This window comes from Dermacentor silvarum, chromosome 1 (genome assembly GCF_013339745.2).
Source record: "Dermacentor silvarum isolate Dsil-2018 chromosome 1, BIME_Dsil_1.4, whole genome shotgun sequence".
Taxonomy (NCBI): Eukaryota; Metazoa; Arthropoda; class Arachnida; order Ixodida; family Ixodidae; genus Dermacentor; species Dermacentor silvarum.
This window is the reverse complement of record NC_051154.1, coordinates 184342272-184357900: the sequence shown is the minus strand read 5'-3', so window position 1 is coordinate 184357900 and position 15629 is coordinate 184342272. Positions and strand designations below refer to the sequence as shown.

General features: G+C 40.9%; 1 protein-coding gene across 7 annotated transcripts in view; it reads left to right on the top strand.

The window, feature by feature from the left end:
• The window catches only part of LOC119435975 (probable phosphorylase b kinase regulatory subunit alpha), a 128981-nt gene that overhangs the window by 82721 nt on the left and 30631 nt on the right, over nt 1–15629 (top strand). For all 7 annotated transcript variants that reach the window (XM_049658318.1, XM_049658322.1, XM_049658331.1 and 4 more), the window contains 2 exons: nt 2478–2554; nt 2730–2808. In XM_049658318.1, the coding sequence (XP_049514275.1) occupies nt 2478–2554; nt 2730–2808 (156 nt within the window). The remainder of the gene's footprint in view (nt 1–2477; nt 2555–2729; nt 2809–15629) is intronic.

The following is a 15629-nucleotide window of genomic DNA, read 5'->3' as shown; positions in this document are numbered from 1 at the left end:
AGTAGCTTGCTTGCCAGGTTGTGGGCTTCTAATAGGCAGAAATACCAGTGATCAGGTACCTGGTGTATCCTTGTCGTACTGCCAGCTTCTGTGTACAGTTGCAAGCAAGTCTCCTTGTTGAAGTGGAGAATGGAGCTGGTAAAACGGCACCCCCATAGAATGTCCTACAAAATTTTTTAGAGATCACTCTGGTGCCGCAGTCGTTGAGCTGCCATATGAACGATAGGTAGTACATGAATTTGTTTAATCTTTGTGCTCGTGGCTTCAGACATTCTTGTGGCTCTATTTGTTGCACTTTATGTATCTGTCTCTGCTGGCCTAAATTTCAAAGCAATCAAGTTGTTCTAAATGCAGAAAGCACCAAGTTTCTCTGCCCATACATAATTATGGTAAATTGTTGCATTTATAACAGTATTTCGTTGAATATGATCAATTTGCAAAGTCAAAAAGTCATTTAAGCCTTGGGTTGGTGAGCGTATTGGGCATTTCCGCCCACTGTGTGCCAGAGGTTTTCCCACAGTGAAACAAATGCAATTTCTGTGCAAGGACACTTTAGCAGGCTTTAAATTCCAATGTCATTTATTAACTTAATGTTGCTGAACATTTGGCAAAGTGTTTTTTTTTTTTTTAATCTGAAAATGAATACAAAAGAACAAAGCTTAAGGTAGTGATGATTTTAATTAAAATAATTAATGTTCCATTGGCATGATGGCCTCTTCATCGCTGTCATTTTCACTTTAAGACACCTTGTAATCAACAGTGAAGTCTTCTGAATTGGAGTTCATAATCCTGAATTTCTGCATCATTTAAAAAATGTGCAGGCTTTTTGCGCCAGTCTGCCATGTCGGAAAACAAAAGACACGAATGACCCCGGCTTTGTCATACTATCTGTCGTATAAAAACGAAACCTGCCATACAGTTTTAGCCTAACAGCCGTAGGCGGCGCCTTACCTTTGTGGTCGTACCGAGGAGCTGTGTATTCGGAGTAATACATCACTTCTGGCAAGCGGTAATGGCGGTATCCCCCCCCCCCTTTTTTTTTCTTTCCCAGTTTCGGTATCCAGAACATCGACTTTTGCAAGTCTTTGGTGACGCTGCACGGAGGTTGCTCTATATCTATACTCGTGTACAACTTTTTGGGGCAATGAAGGGAAAGCTACTGAGGCAAAGCGCGCACAAGTGAGAGCGCTTCTGAAAAGAGTCCCGCTTTTTAATCCACGTTAGTTTCGGCTGGGGAAGAGAAAACACAAAACACCTTACTAGTAACAGTTAAATAAGACAGAACACATCACTGAGTGTAAAAGTTTACTTATTTTGCGGCCTTTCCCTTCCGCGTCTAGGCAAACGCGATACCGTCACACGTGGAACCTGCATCGATTCAGCGTCTGTTCCAAGCAACCTAAAGCACTGTCAAATGCCGCCGGACTACTAGGCGCGGTAACACATGTGCAGCAGCCACGCTCCCGTAGCTTTCCTTTCATTGCCACAGAAAGTTGTCCGTGAGTATACACTATCTGAAATTAGGCTTTTTACATGGCCAAAAAGTTTTTTCAGTTGGCCTTTGAAAGAAACCCTCAGTTAAGGGTTAAATTACATTCCAATTCAGATATATGTGAAATGCAGAAGTGCTCTCAGGCGAAAATTACTGAAATGATTGGAATGAAATTAGTTGCACTTAAGAGAGAACGCTAAGTTCTACCAGCTTTTGGAAGTAGAATTGTTAATTTGAATTGTTGAAAATGAGTAAATGTTTTAAAAATTCCAGATTTTCAGTGATTTCCTATGGCATGGTAGGGAAAGAGTTAAAATGCTGCTTGACTGTTTGTGAAAACATGAAGCTAAGTGTCAAGGGTGCTTGGGTGACTTTGTGAGCAGTGATGAGTTCAGTTATGGTGACGGGAGGCTCAGTGGTCAAGGTGAGCTTGGATTTGATGGTCGAAGTACTGTGGACTGAAGTGGCAGAGGGGGCGCTTTATTTGTCTATGTTAAATGCACCTTTGATGCAGAATTCTGATTGAGGAGTCTTCAAGGGCCATGTGGAGATTGGTGTAACAGCGCTGCTTTATGTTTATTGTCTGTGTAGTTTCACGGTATTCTGCAGTGCTTAAATCCAAGCATTTCGGAAATGTCTGTCTTCTGTGAGAGCACTTGTTGCGCAGTCGGCATTGAATCAGCATGAGTGTATGACTTTAGTTCATTCTACACTGGGTCATGGTGTGTTTTCACTCATCGGTAGTTCTAAACTAAGAGGTGTGAAGAGGGGTACATGCACTGTGTCTTTTTTACTATCTCCTGGGGATGTATGCTTCTATGTGGCACAGGATGTGCTGAAGGTCCTACGCTCACATTATTTTATTTCACCCATCACTGACTGCAAGTTGCACATCTTTGGGCACATTTTGTAGTGACGTTCATCTAACTTATCTAAAGAGTTGTGATTTTTCACAAGTACAGTGTACTATTCCTTTTCTTTACAGGCCGTGACAGATCTGCTCGTACGGCAGAAACAAGTTACAGTAGGCATGCCACCCATGAATGAATACACCATCACAAGGCAAGCTGCATGTAGATGCACTGTGTTTGCCTGCCTGTCTTTACCTGTCTCTCTATCATTTCAGTAAAAGTACTTCTATGCTTTTTCTTGTCTAGCATATGCAGTCTTTAAGTAGCATTATAATGTATGTATGGGGGTAGATATGGGGACTAACACGTTTTTGTGATGTTTGTAGGCCACAGCCAGCGAAACAGCTTCGTATTATCATTTACAAAGCCCATGGCGCTGATAAAAGTGCGGCTATGTTGACCCAAGTAAGGTATCTGGTTCACTTGGGAGCTTGAGGTGCACTCCCACTGCCTGCCTGCCTGCCTGCCTGCTGGCACCTCTTCTGTGGCAAGCACTCTTTCAAGCATGGCATGGTACTCACCCCATCATTCACTTGAATGGCACACACTCCTTGCTCTGGTGCTTATTGCCAGTGCTATCCCTTATGCTAGAAGTGCAGCATGTTTGCCTGCTCTGTTGTTTTCCTTTGGACTGATGGTCTAATTTTATATCTACGTCATACGTTTACTTCCTATATAAAAGAATTTTATTTCGTTTGATTCACGTTTAGGGTGGGGGTATGTTGAACAACACGTGATTATGGTTAGATTCTCTTCAATGACACTTATGGACCGAGAAATTTTGCATTTACAAAAATTTACATTAATTTTATTGTAGTTTATCCACATATATAGCATATGCCCAGCAAACGGTGTCATAGCCAGCTTTTTATGTTGTGGGGCTATTGGTCAATGTTCTCAAATTGGATACTGCAGCATACATATTACTAAAAATGCAGGAGGTGCATTGACTCAAAGATAAATTGTTTTAGTAGAAAAACAAGTATGAAAGGATAAAGGACTGGCGTTCTTGGAAAGAATGAGTAGGCTAAAAGATGCTCTGCCTCTCTTTAAGGTTGTGTGTGACATAAAGAGTGCTATGGCAAGAAGGCACAATGTATGTACATGTTCTGGTCTGCAAGCTGCTGTACTTGTGTCTATGTGTTGTTAATGTAACAAAAAAGTGCACTATCACGCTCAATATCTGCTACAGCACTGGATCCTGTGGCTCAAGAGGCTCTGAGACTGCACAGCAGCGCCAATATATGAAAAATTGTAGAACTAAATGCAGTTCCAATTACTGCTATTTAGTTTACCAATTTTTCGTACATTGGCACTGCTGTGCGGTCCCGTAGCCCCTTGGGCCACAGGACCCCTGTGTAGTAGCCCATATTGAGCGCAATAGTACCTCCTGCTGAAGGAAACTTGCAATATTGTAGGTAAGAGCTCTGTCAGCTTGGTTACCTTACTCCTGGTAGCATGAAAGGGAGTATAGTTTCTATGTAAAGAACACTGCATAACATTTGCCTTCCTGATGCAGTGCCTGGGGCTGTGAACCTTGGCTACAAAAGAAAGGCTGGCTGGTGCTGTGGTGCATAATATAATAGAATTTTTTTCACACCAGGAGGACAGATGCAATGCTTTAGTTTTTTACACAGAATTATATCCTCTATATTTGTCTATTTCATTGTTTTTTAAACTGTGCTTTATGGTGGTTTGTGGAGCCCTAGGGTTCCTCAAAGGTGTTTGAGGGGGGTCCACAGGGCTGCTCTAGATGCACACTATCATTTGTTGAAAGAGCAAGCAAAATATTTTGCAATGTATTTGCAACAATATGTGTGTATGATGCCATATCCTCTATATTGACTCACATCAAATCAAAAACAAGAAATAGGGTTTGCATTGAACTGGACTTTGGTATATGACTGCCTTTCATAACGACTGATTGTGGACGACAAAAGATGCATGTGTTTTATGTGAGAAATGTTACTTAACCTAACCTTTCATGACATAGCCTTCCTGCACCTAAAACAGGATATTGGCAGATTGAAATATAACATGTTTTTAGTTATGACTCCAGCAATACATCTGGTTTTCTATGCATGATTCTGCATTTAAAGAAATTTTATCAAGGGGGTCTCTGCATAACATGTTACTAGAAGGTCAAGAGGGGTGCTCTTGCTAAAAGTTTGAAATCCATTTGTATAATTGCTGTACTTTATTGGCTGATGCCTAGTCCTCCACTGCCTTCTGGCACACTTAGTCTGGCGCTTATATTGGCATCTTCTTTTTACCTGCGAGTTGGCAGCCATCCTTTCTGTCATGGAGTGAGCTTGCTGCTGCTTGATAAGCAGATTGTATGCTTTGGTTAGGAGTTATTAGATGATAGATGAATAATAAGATTTAAATAAGTGTGTGTTCAAGCCAAAGCTACTCATTCTGGCAGGATATTATGAGAAATTTTGGTTCTTCCTGTTCTTGCCTGTGTTACTGACCTTTACTGCTGCTTGTGCATAGTAGTTGCACATAACTATAGCAGGAAGCACTTAAAAGAAAATAATTTCCTTGAATAAATGTATTTGATAGCAGCTTGCTTGGAGAACCGTAGAATGACAGTAAAAAAATATTTTGAGGTCGGGTACGTTTTCTTCAATCAGGCCTTTGCTTTTGAAAATACTGTGCTTGTGGAGTATAGTCTGTGGCCTATGCACACAGTTGAATTTTTTTTTATGCACATATAATCCATGGGCACAAACTCTTGATGAGCTCATACAAGCATGTCTTATAATGGAACTTTCTATATTACCAGTGGAATGTGCCACAAAAGCAGGCCTGACTGCAGCTGTGATTCCTTACTGTAGCTCATTGCGTATAAAAATCAGCAACACAATGTTTTTTGGTACACAGGCACCATGCTTTTCCAGCTATTCCATCTATGAGCATTCCATCTATGATCATTGCATGAAAGTGTTATGGACAAGCCGTATTCATCTGAGATGGTAAATAGCTCGTGTAATCATGACGGACAAGCTGTAGTCATAGAAAACATGAAATGGCTTAAAAATGGGCTGCTGTCACGTAGAGGTGAAAGTGCGACATTGAAAAAGCCACTGACAAGATCAGTATATGTGTTGCCTAGGCATGCAGGTGGAGCATTAGCACTACCGCTTGACTGAAACACTAAGGTGTGGTTTGCCAAGTTGTGCTGCTTTACATGTGAGAGAGTGTGGTGCAGGAATTAACATATGCAGCTGTAACTTTTGTGGAGTGTGCTACTGCTCAAGGAGAGCTTGGGAGCTATGCAGGGCACGCTCAGTGCATGGGTGCAGCATTTAGCATTTGTAGGTTTGTTCTTACAATTACAATAGGTATGGGGTAACAACAAAAACACTGCCTTTGCATTGAAATCTTTCTTTGTAGATCATTTTACTATGAAATTCCTTTTAATATGTAAAAACAGCTTTTGAATATCATATTTTTTTAAGTTGGTTAAAATTTGTGCCGTGTGCTACTAAGTTTTTCCCAATATCTACACTAGAATCTCGTTGATACAATCCCGTTATGTACAATTTCCCGGCGCCTACGTACACGATCGAGAACACAAAAATTGACTCAATAGAGGAGTTACGCTTATTTTTTTCCGGTTCATATGTTTCCGGAAAGCAAGATTTTTTGGCACCAACGTTCAGTACATCACCAAACTGCGATCGTATGATGCACTTTCCGGCCACTAGATCCCATGTAAACAAGAAAATGTGCGAGGTGCGTGCGGCAGCTGTATCGCAATACTCGCCCACCCGTCTCACGAGAAAACGCCAGCGCGCACTGAGTTACTTATTTCGGTACCAGCAAATCTCCTCCCGGGTCGTTGCACGCCGCATTCTCAGCTATCACCGCCAACCCTATTGCGATAAGCATCTTCACCTATCTGTTTTACAGCGCACGGAGCATAGTGCCGTCGGAAGCGTACTGCACGCCTTTAGTAGGAGATAACCCAAACGCGCCGCCGATCCCCGCTACAAGCGGCGAGATGTGAGCATCACGTTTTGCTCCGGCGGCATCCGGCGTTGCAGACCAGCTAGATTTCGTTTCGGTTTCCCGTCACCGTCTTAAAACACTACTCAATAGGAAAACAGCAAGACAAACGCACCTCGAGCCGCCGAAGCCCCACCAGCTCGACGCGCGTCGGCGTCATGTGCCTCGTGTGTAACGATTCGCGCAATGCTTTGCATTACGCAGATGCCAACTACAGTTGAGTCTAAATTTTTAGGTACTTCGGGTCGTACGTTTTCTGGGTTAGTACGTTAATTGTTTAATTTTTTTTCCAAAACGTATGAATGAGGTTCTACTGTATATATATGTATGTACACACAGGATGTCCCACGTAACTTGTACTAAACTTTAAAAATATGCAAATGCCATGTAGCTGGACAGAACCAAGGTAATGTTGTTTGCCGTTGCTTGGAGGTACTCAGGTTATTTTTTGCATTTGGCCTAATTACATAGTTTGTCTTAATTAATTAATGAACTTCTGAAATATTATAATTAGATGAAAAGTGTCAATTAGAAAACTGTAGAGCAACACGAGAAACTCCTGATACAGCTTTCTGTTGCTCAATATGTGCTACATAAAAGTGTTTTTCCGAGCATGAAAGATGCCCGCGAATGCACGCAAAATTGCAATGCATTGCGACTGGCCACCCGAGGCACGTGCTTTGCGTGTATTTGCGGGCTTCTTTCATGCTCGGAAAATATGTAGCACATATTGAGCAACAGAAAGCTGTATCGGGATTTTTTCATGTTGCTCTACAATTTTCTCATTGACACTTTTCATCTAATTATAATATTTGAGAAGTTAATTAATTCATTCATACTAATTATGTAATTAGGCGAAATGCAAGAATAACCTGAGTATCTCCAAGCGACAGCAAACAACATTAGCTTGGTTCTGTCCAGCTATGTGACATTTGCAGATTTTTAATGTTTGGCGCAAGGTATGTGGACCCCCTGTATATATATATATATATATATATATATATATATATATATACAGGGTGTTTCAGAGAACACTTTCAAAAATTCTTAAAGGTTGCCTGTGGCAGATAGCACAATTCTAGTTCATGAGCTGGTCTACTCGAAGAGGCGGACATTATTTGCACAAGAAATTGAAATGCATAATCGACTAATTAACAAAAATTCTCTAATTAAGTTTTTAAGTAATTACCTGATGGCCCATATTGCAATTTACAAATTGTAGCCGTGGAGTTCGCAAGGCGGATCCACTTGGAACGAATTCTCAGGATGACACCAGTTTCGAGATATTAATTCCAGAACTTTGCGGAGAAATGCATTGGCGTTCCAGTTAGTTTCTTAACAAAACGTCGTTTTATGCATTGAAGCACAAAATTAACTGGAACGCCAATGCATTGCTCCGCAAAGTTCGGGAATTATTATCTCGAAACTGGTGTCATCCTGAGAATTAATTCTAAGTGGATCCGCCCTGCGAACTCCATGGCTACAATTTGTAAATTGCAATATGAGCCATCGGGTAATCAGTTAACAACTTAATTAGTAAATTTTTGTTAATTAGTCGATTATTCATTTCAATTTTTTGTGCAAGTAATGTCCGCCTCTTCGGGTAGAACAGCTCATTAACTAGAATTGGGCTATATGCCACAGGCAACCTTAAATAAATTTTGAAAGTGTTCACTGAAACACCCTCTATATACACACATACATCATACATGCACACATACATACACAGAGAGAGAGACTGTAGTAGTGTGTACTGGCGCCCTGTGCTTCACCAAGGCTGCTCCCCTATGAGGCTGTGGTCAAATCCACCACTTCCGCATCCCAGGATGGAAGGTTTTTCCTCAGTGCACCTACTTGCATGCCTGCCCAGCATCTTGTGTTGGCATATGGCAACATGTTTGCATGACGACAGGCCCTGCTAATACATAGAAAATATTATGCAGGTGGAATAGTGCAATGATGGTTTCAACAAAACATTAAGAAAGGGGGAAAATGAATGACAGTATTACAGTAACAGTAATGAGCACTTGCAGTTGTGGTGTCCACCTCTGAAGGTCACCTATTGCACTTCATTTCACTTAGTTACTTCATGAGAACAAAAAAAAAAAAAAGGCTCCTGTGTAAGTGTCCGGCCTGTCAACTTGCTTGCATAAGACATCTTAAAAAAGTCTTGACTCTTTGTGCCACTCCCCCAGGTGTGTTGTGTTTTCATTTGCCCAGCATTGGCAAGTGTGTTCCTGATATTGTAAATACTGTTGGCTGCATATGCCACGGTCTGATGGTGAAGTTTTTGATTTGCAAATTTTCTTTGTTTTTGTATTTCCTTTATGTTTGTTATTTACTTGACTTGTGTTTCTTCCACTGTTCAGTGATACGTTTTACATTTGATAAAATTAACCATCAATTGCATCTAAATGCTTGTTCCAGTGCTCGTGTTGCTTGGCCCTTCAGTGGCCAAACTGTTCCTGGTGCATTGCCATGAGCACTTTTACAGCACACAATGCAACTATTCATGTTACCATGGTCAAGGGTTCATGATACAGCAGTCACAAACACAAAACATTATTCACAATGCAAAAGCACAACAGCACAAACATGCTGCCCCTTTACAGCCAATTGCTTTGCCTGTTAACGTAAGCTGCGTAGGAACAAACTTTTCAATGCAAAGCATTGGTGAGACCAATCTTCAGTTTTCTTTTTATGTCTGGCCAGGTGGCCTTAATCACAGCTTCAATAATAAAAATTCCAGCAGAATTAACCCATCTCCCGATGAACGTCGACGTTAATGCGATGAGCAATAAAGCAATGTAGCGACACACCATACATCCCACGCTGACCACACCAACTGCGCCACGTGTGAGGTATATATGCCGCAGGGCTCCTCTCTCATACTTCCCACTGGACACAATGCACCATCTAGTGCTGCCGTCGTGAAATCCGTGCTTGGCGCGTGTCTGAATGTATGTTCAGACAAGAAAAAATATAGTGATGCAGATTCAATTCCGCCCAACATTGGAGAGATCTGAAATAATATATATTGAAGAGCTGCACACACCCAGTGACCCAAGCTGGCACCAAACAGGTTCAATAAAGAGTGGCACATACCCAATGCCGCATACTCAAGTGACCAAATGTTGGCGTCAGATGTTCATGAATGAGCAACACATACCCATTGAGCCAAGTTGGTGTCAGAGCGATTCATTGAAGAGCTTGCACACACCCAATGCCACATACCTAGTTACCCAAGTTGATCTGATGGTGGGCCAACTTGAGTCACTAGAAACACTGGCGGGAGGGCAGGCGGGCGGGTAGACGGACAAATGGATGGACGGCTGAGCATGAGGCTGCTGTGTAGGAGACCCGTGTTCGAAACCCATTCCATCTGGCCAGAATAGGTTTCGAACTCTGGTCACCTAGCTAGCAGCCTCATGCTCTGCTAATAAGTCCACACATGAATGCATGCATAGCTCGACAAAATAGCAACCTTACCAGTTCTCCCAGTTCTTCTTTACCCGGGGAAGCTAAAGCTTAGAAATGCTTGGCACGTGCTTCACCTAACAACAATTTACTTATAAAAGTGTGAGCACACCAGCTTTCTCCATCCTTCTCTAGTGACAGCTAGTTTGAGACACGATTTCTAAGAGCAGTGCTTTTTGGATCAGCCCAGTTCAGCCCAGATGCAACATCCAGCAGGTGTAGCGTGTGCAAGTATTTGCTCTTACTCCCTACACTGATGTATTAGGCTTTGTACTCCAGGTGGTGTTAGGTGTTCTCTAAACTGCAACCTCCAGCCCACACCTGCAAAACCAGTTGTAGGCTGTTGTTTGAGAGTGATGTCAAGTGTTCTCCCCCTCAATCGCTCTCGTACACATCAGTTCCGGGATAACGTAAAACTATGCAAACATTTTGATCTGTCACGGAGGGCTAATGGCAGATTTGGAATGAAAACAGATTGGGAGTAATAAAAACAGATCTTGTTTATTGTTTAGCTGCAACGAACTCTCACCTCTTTGCGATGCCAACCATCTAGTGTTCCTGTGCGCCACTGCCTTCTTTTTTTTCTTCTAGTGTGTGTGTGTGTGTGTGTGTGTGTTTTTAAGCTGAGCGGGGAATCTCCTACGTCTATTAGTGCCACACCCTTCGATTCTGAATAAGCCTGTGTAGTGGCCAAAATTGCAAATTAGGCATAATAAACAGTGTGCAGATTGAATCAGACCAACCAACCTTTGCAATTGAAAAATACTAAAAATTGCTGTATTACTCAAGGTATCGACTGTTTATTAAAGAATTCTGAAAGTGTGTTCTGTAGAGACTTGTGAACAGGTGTTCTGCTCCATATAGTTGTGGCAAGAATGATCTGTACCACAGACAACAAAAATGTTCACATGTTTATTCATGAAGCATTCACATAATGGCAAACAATATCTTGGTTCCCATTATATCAGTAAGTGGATGGTGCTAGTGCAGATAGGTCGGAAAAATCAGTCTGAGAAATCGGTTCGGGACTGTTTTTAAATTAACCTAAACTGGAGTCAAATGAAAAATCGTAAATCTATTAGTGCCAATACTGCAGTCGTAAACGAGCTTCAAAAATCGGACATTTTACGATAAAATGGTAAATGTTGGCAGGTACTATATTGAATACTAAACCTAGCAGCATGTACCATCGCTGCTAACGCAACTGTCAGGTAAACTTGGGCTACTCACCTTGTTTAATAATCAGTTTTTTACAAGTGAGCATTATTTCACCTTTCAATGCGGGACGAGGGAGAGGAGTTTGCTTCACAGTTTCTCGCACAATTTTTTTAAAGCTCAATAAAAACAATTCATTCGTTCTGTGTTTGTTGTGCGAGTAATGTAAATTTTTGCAGTAATGTAATGCGATAATGTTGTGAGGTAATGTAAAAAATTTTGAATGTGGTCTGTGATGTTACGCAAGTGGTCTGACAAAGCATATTGCTTAGCTGCAATTGGTGGTTTAATGTCTTAACCATGCTGCACAGAGCATGTTCCCAAAAACGTAAGGAAAAGGCCCTACTAACTTTTTATGCAGTGTAGCTGATTAAAATGGCTTTCAAAGAGATTGTCACTGTGAAGCAGCAACTTACTTCACTTGTAAACAATGCACACGAATGAAAACAGTGTTTTGGTAGATCGCAGCACACGAACGCAGTATTGGGAGTACCCGGGTCATATATTCGATCCTAGTATACAATGTTTTCTCATGAAAGAGACCGGAGTATAGGCGAAATTTATTTTTTTCTACTTCTTCCTTTCTTTTTCTTAAATTTTTTTAGAAATAAGAATATATGAGCGCCCAACCTGCGAGTGACTGCCTTGCGAGCACCCTGGTCAATACTTAAACATCACAACATATATGCGCTTCTCTTATCAGACCACTGTGGCAGCAGAAGAGGCACAAGCACCGTTTCTTTAGGAAGCAATGGTCTCTTTCTTTATGCGCCGTCCGCCAATGCTGCATTCAGTAAATGAACTTTTAAACAATGGAGTTTATATGTTTACAACGGAGCTTAGTACTCCACGAAAGAGCGGTAGCTCAGGAATTATCGCATAGACTGCATTATTTCTTTTCAATTTCTTGCACAGAGATACAAATGCAGATGCTTGTAGGCATGTGCTCTTATGCTGTGAGGAGTGTCAAGAGAGAAGTGGCGCTTGTTCTCTCTCCTTTTCTTTTACTCCAAGGGCACCAACATGGCAAACAGGCGGCGGGTGCCCGAGCGAGCCTGCTCGCTCGGTGTACACCCTTTACCACTAGTCCACCTTGTCCCTGCATGGCACTTCAGTATTGCCAGAGAAAGGTCCATTAATCTGTATACCGGGTGTTTTATTTTGATGTTAACAGAATTTGTAAATATCACCCTGGCATTTAGCACAAATCTACTTGTGGCGCTGGAATACTCGAGGAGGTATGCATTACTTACACAGGAAATCAATGTGCATTATTGACCAAATAAAAAAATTTTACTGATTAACTTTTCAAATAATTCATTTAGCACTCATATTGCGATACACAAATTGAAGCCAGTGATTTCTCAAGGCATATCCACTTGGGAACGAATTTTGAAACTAGCACTAGTTCTGAGATCAGTGCAATCAAACTTGCCGTAAAAGTTTCACTGTTGTTCCACTTACTTTTCTAACAAAACACCTTTTTATGCACCGAAGCTCAAAAGTTACTGGAGCAACAATGCATTTCGTCACAAACTTTGAGAACTCGTATCTCAAAACTGGTGTCATCCTCAGAATTCGTTTCAAGTGTATATGACTTTAATAAGAGTTGCCATCTACAATTTGTAAATTACAATATGTGAAGTAAAGTAATTAGCTCGACAGCAAAATTTTATTATTTAGTCAAATATTCCCTTTCATTTTATTGCGCAAATAATGTCTGCCTCTTAGAGTAATCTAGCTCAAGCAGTAGAATTGTTCTACATGTCATGGGTGATGTTGAAAAATTGTTAACTGTAAAATAAAACACCCCGTATATGAAAATGGTTTTATGGATGCTTTTGGTGTTTCCTGACCATGTTGATTTGATGTCACCACGCACGAAATTTAGGAATTGTTTGTAGTATAATAGCCCAAGGTGGTGGTGCCCATGAATCGAAAATAAACGCATCGTTACAGAGAATACTGGAAAAATAGTGCTGTTGCCATTTGGCAATTTTTCTGCTCTTTTGGTCACAAGTGCCAATTGTGTAGAAAATCTCTGAAAATTTTCTAATGCCCACGCTCCTGTTGACTCGAAGAGCTGTTTCATAAGAAATTAATACTTAGTTGCTTTGGAATGTTCAGCTTGGACTGGAAACCTTCTTTGATGTCTTTCAGAATTACTGTGGTAAAATAATTTTCTGCTGTAACACTTCGCAGCATACTTGTTCATACTACTATACCCATCTTACATTTCTTTCTAAAAGTGACTGAAATCTCTTAACATGACATTATGCATGAAGTGTAAAAAAAATATGAAAGACCTAATCATTATTTTGCTTTTATTACTTTAATGACGCCGCATGTAAGGACAGAGTGCTTTATTTCACCCGCCATGTTGGCGTAGCAGCTATGGCGTTGCGCTGCTAAGCCTGAGAAAAGCGGCATCAAGTCCTGGCTGCGGCAGTTGCGTTTTGATGAGGGAAAAATGTAAAAACACCTGTGTACTGTGCATTGGGTGTACATATATATTGGGTGTACATTGGGTGCACGCTTCTTGCTTTAAGTTAGAGCCATCTCTGCACCACTGCTTTTTCATACAAAAAAAAAAAAGATTTTTAAAAATCATTTATTACGAGAACAATTTTTTTACAATTGTACAGTCGTCTTGGGAGGAATCGGTGTTTGTGTCCTGCTATCTTGTGAGGCAGCATATCTATTGTGGATTGTGTAGTGAGAGAAACACAATTTAGTTAAAAACACCCGCCGTGGTGGCTTAGTCGCTATGATCGCACGGGCGCAATCAGAGCCTGGCCGTGGCAGCCACATTTCAATGGGGGCGAAATGCAAAAATGCCCATATACCATGCATTGCGGTGCATGTTGCAGCACCCCAGGTAGTTGAAATTAATCCGGAGTCTGCCACTATGGCTTGCCTCATAATCATATGGTGGTTTTGACACATAAAACCCCAGAATTTAATTTAATATACCACTGACATAAATGGAGACTTGGCATCACCTCCATACAATACCTCCATACAATTCCACGTGTTTCTCTCAGTCGAGCCATCGTCACTGAGAGCAACACGGGGCAGCAACAGATAGCATGCTTTATTCAGAAACGGCTTTCAACACTGAAGATTTGTGACCTGTTAGGTATTCCTAATTCTGAAGTGGTTGTTTCATATTTGAGAGAAGAAAAATCCAGGGGGGTTGTGTTGCTTTCAGTATCAATGTACAAGATTTGTACTACTCGATTCCTCACGCAGAACTAATGAAAAGTGTCAAGCTGTGCATATGTGACGAAAATGATGAAGTTCAGAAATGATAGTGGAATATCTGATGAAAATTTTTTGGATATTCTGTCTGTCTATCTCAAATCCACATTTATCAGATGGGAATGTGCTATGTATGTGCAGAATTCTGGGGTATGTATTGGCTCGAAGGTTGCCCCAATCAGCAATATTTTTCTTGCCAAAGTGGACAGAAAAATTCACAATGGCTTACTTGGTACTATAGTTAAAAAGGTTTTCCAATTCCTCGATGATTATTTAGTTATATATGATAAAACAGAATGTGGTTGCAGTGCTATTAACATTTTAAAAGTCTTCCGAGAATGTGGATTGGGTATTAAATTTACCCTCGAGGTTGCAGAACACAACGAATTGCAATTCCTCGACCTAACTAACACTGCAAATACGATCTGAACACACTTGCTGGACGTATAACCCTAGATCAGTAAAACCAATTCTTCACTGCAGCTCAGGCCATTCAAAAATTGTCAAAAGTAGAATAGCAGTACCTTGCCTTAGGGCCTCTTTGTTCAAATCGTGCCTTCACACAATGAACCTGGCATTTTCACATCAAATCACTAGACTAAAATCTGTAGGATTCCCTGATCACATTATTTGTAGAGTTGCTGAAAAAATTATCAGGTTGGTTAAAATTGTCGAACCAGAGAAGTCTAGAAGCAGAGATGAAACACAAAGAAAATGCATTGCTGTCGTGTTCTATGTCCATCGCTTTTCCCGCGGACTAAAGAACATTGCCAACTGGTTTGGTGTTGACATTGTTTTCAGCGCCCCTGACAAGCTGCAACAAAATTTATCAAGGGGTGGCCAAAAAGTTTGACCAAACTAACAAGAATAAATGTGTCTGTGCCTTAAAAGAAAACTCTAAGCTCGTAAAATGCCAAGTTGGTGTTGTGTACATGTTGCCATTAAATTGCAGTAATGGTTACATAGGCCAGACGGGCTGGTGTGTTAATACCCATCTAAAAGAGCATAAAAATTCACTTGACAAAGATAACTACTCACATTTAGCCAACCATTGCAAAAGCTGTCATTGTAAACCTGTCCTTTCTGATACCACGATTTTGTTTACTCATAAAAACAAACTAACACACAAAATAACCGAGGCCTTCCATATCAAAAAGTGTGCTGATATGTGCATAAGTGAGCCATCTATAGCTCTAACTGACAAGGAATTTGCCTTTTTTGAGCGCCACCTGATTTTGTTAAGATACATAGAAGCTCTG